Source organism: Geospiza fortis, unplaced genomic scaffold (genome assembly GCF_000277835.1).
Source record: "Geospiza fortis unplaced genomic scaffold, GeoFor_1.0 scaffold285, whole genome shotgun sequence".
NCBI lineage: Eukaryota > Metazoa > Chordata > Aves > Passeriformes > Thraupidae > Geospiza > Geospiza fortis.
The window spans coordinates 1,898,972-1,906,910 of NW_005054403.1; the positions used below are offsets into that span (position 1 = coordinate 1,898,972).

General features: G+C 42.6%; 1 protein-coding gene across 1 annotated transcript in view; it reads right to left on the minus strand.

The window, feature by feature from the left end:
- Positions 1 to 723: 723 nt before the first annotated feature.
- Positions 724 to 7,939, minus strand: part of GRPR (gastrin releasing peptide receptor) — a 21,418-nt gene continuing 14,202 nt past the window's right edge. The window contains exons 2-3 of the mRNA XM_005426159.2: positions 4,108 to 4,459; positions 724 to 1,591 (exon numbers count right to left, since the gene is read on the minus strand). Coding sequence (XP_005426216.1) covers positions 1,199 to 1,591; positions 4,108 to 4,459 — 745 coding nt within the window. The 3' untranslated portion in view covers positions 724 to 1,198. The remainder of the gene's footprint in view (positions 1,592 to 4,107; positions 4,460 to 7,939) is intronic.

Consider the following 7,939-nt stretch of genomic DNA (forward strand, 5'->3'; position numbering starts at 1 on the left):
AAAAACCCAATATTCTGCTACAGTGATTGGTTTATGGCCTCATTTGGCAGCAGTTTTATTTATCAGGTGTGCAGCTTCATTGAATGTCTTATAGCCCAGGCGCTTCAGGAGTTTATTATCTCCAGGACACTGTGCTCCTGTTCCAGAATAGATGGTATCTGGAACAGGAATTGTTCTGGGGCAAACTTTACTGTAGACCTGTTTCTCCAATGTGTCAGCCAGTTTTGGCACTCTGTCTCCACAGATTTCTGTGAAGACAGTAGGAAAAAATGTAGGCTGGAGATCACACCTTGCATTGCTGATAGCTTTTGCTGAAAAACTAGTGTTCTGCAAAGCACTACTACATGAAAAATAGCTGCACATCAGTTTCTGCTATTGCCTGCCCTTAGTTAAACCCGACTCAAATTTTGTAGTGCCACTTATGTGAAGGAACTTTTGCTATCTCACACCTTTGAAGACAGGAAGAACAAAACAGTAATGCTTGGAAATTGCCTGCTGTCTCTTCCACAACGCGGCAAAAGCTCACACAGTTGAAAGCTGTAAACATATTCCAACTCACATTTATTCACATTACTGCTTTCACATTGACGTGGTGCAAGATACTGCTCATTTCAGATGGGGCTACAGACATGCCCCAGTAAACTCTTGATATCTTTTAGACCATGAATTAACACTGTACTCAGAACATTAATAAATACTTGAAAAGTCTGTAAATGACCTATGTTGAACTCCTTTGTAAAAGTATTTACCTTATTTAAATGGATTTATTTCTGTGTCAAAATACATTACACAATGAAGTGATGGATGCAACTGTTCTGACAAATTGTGTGCACCTGATATGGTCTTTATCACTGCTGCAAGTCTGCATAAGTATGGGATTGAGCAGGAAATTATGAGGATTCTGCAGAGCCAAAAAAGATTTGATCTTAAGGTGCTCATTTTGAAAGCACAGCAGCACTTCCCAGGGAGACCCTGTGGGCTGGTGCTCAATGATCTGATGTTCTGGCGATGCCTCAGTCCAGGGCGAAATGCTGGATGCTTCAGCCTCAGCCCAAGATGAAATGCTGATTGCTTCCAGCTCCTCTGAGCTCTCTGAGCACACCACAGCTCCCTGCATGGGCATGTGCATGTGTGTGTGCACTGCTCACCATGCCACGGAGCAAAGTCCAGCAGCCATGCTCAGCAATTGATGTCCCTTTTAGACATAGCCTTCGTGGCAGATGTGGTTGCCATTGATCAGGCTGAAGGTGGCCAGGGAGTGGTTGGTGCTCTTGAGGGAGGTCATTCGCGTGGTGCTCCTGGCCATGCTGTGGGAGCGGATGAGCAGGCGAGCCCTGCAGCACAGCAGCTGGTTGTTGAACTGCTTCCGAAAGCTCTTGCTCAGCAGGTAGAGAGCAAAGGGGTTGACACAAGAGTTAGTGAAGGCCAGGATCCGAGCACAGATGCTGGCAATGAAATGCAGCACTGAGGTGTCCACCTCGGAGTAGTGGTAGGAGCGGTACAAGTAGATGATGTGGGTGGGCAGCCAGCAGAAGGCGAAGAGGCACACGAAGACCAGCACGGTCCTGGCCAGGCGCTTACGGGACTCAATCTGGACAAAGAAAGAGAAACACAGATTAGCTGCTGTTCCCAGCTCAGACCAGGGGCTGGCTATTCTTGCCAGTGCTGCAGCTTTCCAGCTAACATATGGCACGTAGCACATCCAGAGCAGGGAAATCTGGACTGCAGGTGAACACAGTCAAGAATTCTCCTTGTCTCTCCTCAACCCCCTTCCCTTATAAACAAATAATTCTGAGAATTTATTACATAAGAAGTAGTCTTTCTTTTCCTTTCTGTTTAGAAATAAAATTTCCCGTGGCTTGTCACTTTGCAAAGTCCCAGCTCTGGCAAGAAATGTGTGGACAATCTGCATTAGTTATCCACACATAATATATACAATAATAGGTAATTTTAATAAATTACCTTATTATTATTTCTATTATTATAATTAATTATCATGTAGGAGTCTGGGATATTTCACAGAGCTCACAGGCAGGACATTCTGCCATGGGGCCATGTGGTGTATGTACACAAAAGTGCTGTCAACAGCTCACAGCCCTTTAAGACCAAGTTCAGCACTCAGAGTCTGAAGCAGATGGAGAAACAAAAAAGAGGATATTTTGTACTTAGAGGAACACCAAGGCAGCAGCGAGGTGGACCCTTCAGCTGAAAGCACTGGAACCACCAGGAGAGAGCTACAGGTGGTGAATAGATGGATGACCACCTCTAGGCATAATCTGAGCTTTGTCAGGGAAAGGTGCTTTCACAAAGCCAGCTAGCACGCAGTATAACCTTCATGCAGACCAGCCACACTTTTGTTTTACTTTTTGCTTCTACAGGCTTGGAGTCAACCCAAGGGTATTGCTCAACTGAGGGGAGCTGAGGTAAACCATACCTTGTCTTTTGCCTACAAGTGCTGTACATTAAGATAACAAAGCCACTGAAAAACACATCTCTCTTCCTTATGAATGCAAAAGCCATGAAGGAGTTTGCCCAAAAAGAGTGGACAGAGCTGCCCAGAAAAACCTGCTAAAATGCACCACTCCTTGGGAGAGGTAATGCAGCCAGAGTTTGCAGGATTGGAAAATGTAACATTGCTGATCTTTTAGGGTTCCCTAATGTTCTCCTCTGTGGTAATCCCACTAACGCTCCCCAGACACTCCTAGGGGATTAGCTGCATCCCGCTTCTGGTACTTAAGTAGGATGTGAATGGCCTGCAACTGCCCCTAGCCTCAGCCCTGCTGCCCTTGCTCCTGCCCCAGTGTGGCCACAGCACCTGGCTAGGCTCCCAGGACACTGCCCCATCCTCACTCTGCTTCCAAGCTCCACAGGTAAATCAGAAACTGAGCATTTTACACAGGCTGATCTGTTCTCAGGACAGCTGCAAGCAGGAAGCAGGCAGGAGAGACACTGCAAGCCCATTTGGACTTTATTTCTTGCCCCTTTAATGGCACAGACTAAAAATCAGCCATTGAGCTCAGGAAGGACTGACATGCACCAGATAATAACGTCTCCAGTGAGCAGGCTGAAAATTAAATCCTTTGAGAAAGGGTTCTCCTTGGCTAAACCATATATTCTTTTAAAATGTATTCTTAATTTGATATAGGGCTATTGAGGCCACATCTGCACTATAAAGAAAGGAAGCAATGCAATAAAGAAATCGATACCAGTTATCTCAGATGGAGACGTATAGCACTTGAATGCACTGCAGGACGGGAATGATGGACGGAGGGTGCTAGACCAGCCTGGCCTTTTGCTTTCTTTAGAGCTCTCTCCCTAAAACCAAAGGGGAAAGTGCTGCTTTTACTGCTCACTTTATTGCCACTAATCAAAACAGCCATCGAATCAGCAGAGAAATGGCCTGCGGGGGAAAAGATTTACGCACATTCAGAAGGGAAAAAGGATAAGGATTTCAGGGATCACACATCATTTGATGGGCAAAACCCAAGTCTTTCCAGCCTTACTGCTTCAGCATAGCACCTGAAGGCTGGGTAAGATAATTTTGTTGGGTCAGTCTAAGGTGGAGGTGTCAGCTGGGTGCAATTGAGTGGACAATTGCTCAGCTACAAATGGCTTGTGTCAGTTTTGCTGAGGTTGAAGCACGCCTCAGTTAAAAAGAAGAGGTAAGGCAAATAAGATAAACACCTCAAGGTAAATAGGCTGTTTAGAAACAGGCAAGGCTTCATCCAAGGTCCTCCCTCTGACAAAGCAACTTTGTGAAGTTTTGATTTTCTCCCATATCACCCCTTTGCTTCAATCTGCAAATGCTGTATCTGCTCTGCCCCTTTCCCTAGTCAATACCTTTCCAGGCTTTTGCAAGGGTTTCCTGCTATGCTTGCCATGGTAACCACTCTGCCAAAGTCTCTGAAGTTACAAACAGGAGGAGATGTTTTAACTGTTTAGCCCTGTTTTATGGCTTCTTTCATCCATTTTAATTCTTTTACCCCACTTAATCTATTAAAATCAGTACGACAGACATGGTCTGTCACAGTATAAATTTCCCTGTATTCCCTCTTTCCTCTCAGATTCATAGAAAATGTGGATTTTTGAAGAAAGTCAAATCTCTACCTGTTTCCTCACATGCACATTTCCTTCCACGGGGATGTTGTAAGCACTTCGGATCAAATTCTTAGCAATAAAATAATAATATACTGAAATTACAGATAGGGGAATAATATAAAATATGAGAAATGATGCCATTGAGTGAATTTTGGGATGCAGCCCATCTGAATGAGGGTAAGGAGCGCAGCTGATAAAGGTTTTATTAGTCCCTTTGTCATGGAAAGGGTGCAGATCTGAAAATACTGCTTCAGGGATGGCAAGCAACATGGATACAATCCAGATTATAGCAGCTCTCACACAAATCTTCATCAGTGCATGTGATGCTTGGATCTCCATTGGCCTTACTATAGCTTTATACCTAAAAAAACAAACAAAAAAGGTTACAGTTTATTGACCTCAACATTCAAACATAGTATTACTGCTTTTCCCTTCCATTCAAAAATAAAAACACAAACAAAACCATTCTTTACTCAAGACTGGATTTTTTCTGGTATTTTTAATTTCAATATTTTTTATAGATTTCTCAATTTAAACCAGAGCCACCTGTCATCGGTTCATTCAGTTTCATGTGTATTGATTATGAGTTCATTTAATTTGTAATTGACCCAACAAAGCACGGGGCTCCCTGACATTAACATGTTAATTAATATTAATGACATTAATATGTGTCCAAACAGCATTATGACAGGAAGTGCAATCCTAAACTTCTCTTCCAAATTGTACAGCAGCTTATACCCCAGAACAGTGTTGAAGGAAACTGGGCTGAGATTTTGACACACTTTTCAAGCTGTGAATATAGTGGTCTCCTGCAAATCTTATTTTTTCTCAAGCTACAAAGAGCATGCTGCCTGCTTAATTGTTGTTTGGTGGTGTAGCAGGCAAGAGTTTTCTCTTAACTCAATGCATTGAGGTAAAGTAGCCAGAAGTGCTAACTGAGTCTCTTGCAGAAAATCACCATTATTGCTCGCTATTCTAGATACATAGAGACATTTTTTGACTTGAAATGTTGTCTTTCATGACTTCAGCCTTTCAGAAAATTGTGCTTTAGAATCCAAGAATACCAAAGAATTAAGCTTATTTGAAATTGGTGTGTGTAATGAGAGGAATGGAAAACATCAGAGCTTGCTGGAGCCCTGCTTTGGCAGGATTTGACACTCCAAGCAAGCCACAACTCACTTATGCATTTAAGGAACGTAGTAGAAGAAAACAAAAGGTAATTAGGAAGGAGTATCTACAGGTTTCACAAATTAGAATGGAGGGTCATTATTATAACAAACTGTTGGATATTTCTTCCAGGATCTGCCTCACTCTGCCCATGGTGCACTTGGCTCCCCGTTGGTCACTGCTCCCTGGGGACCGCTGTGTGCCTGGGTCCTGGGCAGTCCCAGCCCTCTCTGGCATGGCAGGGTACATCCCATCAGCTCCTCAGTCCATCTCTAAGCTCCTTCCAGCATCCTGGCTCCTTCAGACAGCTGAAGTGGGTGGGCACTGGGATGGGAGCAGAGGCAGTGAGCACAAACACCCTGCCCGAGTGTGGGTGGCACAGCAGGGCCCCTCCATGCAGCAGCACAAACCAGGCTCTACGGACACTCTGTGAGTCCCCACCTGCTACAGCCTGCATTATCCTAAAACTCAACATCTGAAAGAGGAGTCCATCAGTCCTGAAGTGTTTTAATTGTGTAATTACTTTATTTGCAGGGTAAGCATGCATTCAACTTCTGATTATATGCAATATCCTGCTCAGCACACCCAGCTTTCCCTCCATGTAGGTATATATGTGTCTATGTATCTTTGTGTATGATTTTAAACACACACACATATTTATATGCGTGTACATTTATGTATACGCAACTACATACATAGTGACATCCTTATTTTTATGAAGACTGCATCTAGACATTTTGTCATTTGCAGGTATTTCTTCATACAGGTATCTTGTGTAGAGGACTTTTCCTTTAATGTACTACTAACAACATGCTCGGTAGTTTGCTGTTTAAACACTTACTCTCCAAAGCTCTCCTTTTTTCCAGCTGCAGGGGCCAGACAAAGTATTTTTAAGGCTTGCTTAGCACCTCTTTAACTTTCACTCTGAAAACTGTGGATTAAGTGGTGTCATACCACAAAGCACAATCTTCCAGTGCCAGATCATAAACTCAGGCGAAGAACGTCACAGCTCTTAAACAAATATGATGCTCTGGATATTGCAGTCATAAAACAGAAGTGCTAGGCAGATTACTAAAGGGTGGTGTTAAAATAGCTCCATTTATAGTCTCATTGACCAGATATAGATTATTGACAGAAACATTAGCTCACTGAAAGTCTTCAGTAAATCTTAAAGAAGAGAAATGCAAAAGGAAATTAATAATATATCAAGGTATAAGCAAATTTAGTTGATTCAAAGGTCTTTCTGCAGATGTTTACTGTATGCTTATCAACATGACATGTTAGCATGATTATTTCAGGGATTGTCTTACAAAATATAGACAGCTGAGAGAAAATGTTCTAGTATTATGTTCCAGGAACATGGATAAGTTAAAGAATATAGAGAAACTGTTTAATTTTTATTAACATTAATGAGTTGTGGGAGCCAGAAAATTACTCCATTTCAAGTTATTGGTACATTTTAATCAGAGATGGCATACAAAACCAATTTATTTTGGACAGAACATAATTAGAAATGTCTAGGAATGCTGGCACTGACTACTAGGCATTTAGTGTATTTTTAAAGCCTCATACAGCAGATGTAAGAGAAGATATGAGAGAGGTTTTGCTTGCAAAGGGTTCAGTGTAGATCCCATCATCATAGGATGGGAGTGAAAGAACAGAAAGACAAAACAGAGGAAACAAAGCTAGAAAACAGATTTTGAAAATGTAAGTTCTCGGGTGCAGAACCACAGGTAGGTATTTTCTTAATAGCCTGACAATCAAATAAAATGATTTTGCTGACTATCTGCTATGACTTCCTTGATGGTGGGTAAATTTAAGCAGAAATCTCTATTAATCTCTGTTAGTCTCCAAGTATTGATGTGTGAGTGATCAGTACTGATCTGGTAGGAATCCCCATTTCCAGCTGCCTTGCTGATGTGGCAGTGGGTCTCTCCAGTCTGTGTTCCAGCATTCCACTCTCCCATGCCAGCTCAGGCCCTGGACAGCAGCTGGAGGGGCTGCTCCTGGTGAGGGCACAGGGGATGAGGAACTGCCCCCCCCGGCTGGTGCTTGGGCTGGGACACCACTCGATTTTCCTGTTGCTGGTGTTCAGGGTGTGAAAAAGCTGCACCTCCTGGTTGGCTTCTGAGTGGGGCTCAGAAATGCCTTCACTCCTTTACTTTTCCATACCACTTTCCTGGCAGGGTCAAGCCTGGGGTTTATAATTTATTTGACATTTCTTCAGAACTTCATCCAGGTAGACTGGATTTGAGTAGCAGCTCATTCTGCTTTTCAGCATGTGTATTTCCAGTTTGTATGTCAAATAGTATTTCAAGTTTTCACAGCTTTGTCCTCTGCCATTTGTTTTTCAATGAGTTAGCCTGAGGCATGCAACTTTCCCATATTTAACATCCAGCATGTAAATATTTCAATCCACTTTGAAGGAGACATTGATGATTATACCTATACACCTTAGAGGAGCCATGGATCTCATGGAACTGAGCTTTCAGGCATAATTTTTAGCCTGGGTCGTAACATGGCCTCTGAGAATGTGTGTCACATTTCATGCTCAACTGTCTGCAGTAGATCTAGACATGGCCCTGGACTGATCACCTCTGCTGCTCACACATTCAGTCTCTAATTATTGAATTATTGTTTGAAATATAGATATTCTTTTTATTTAAACTTCTTT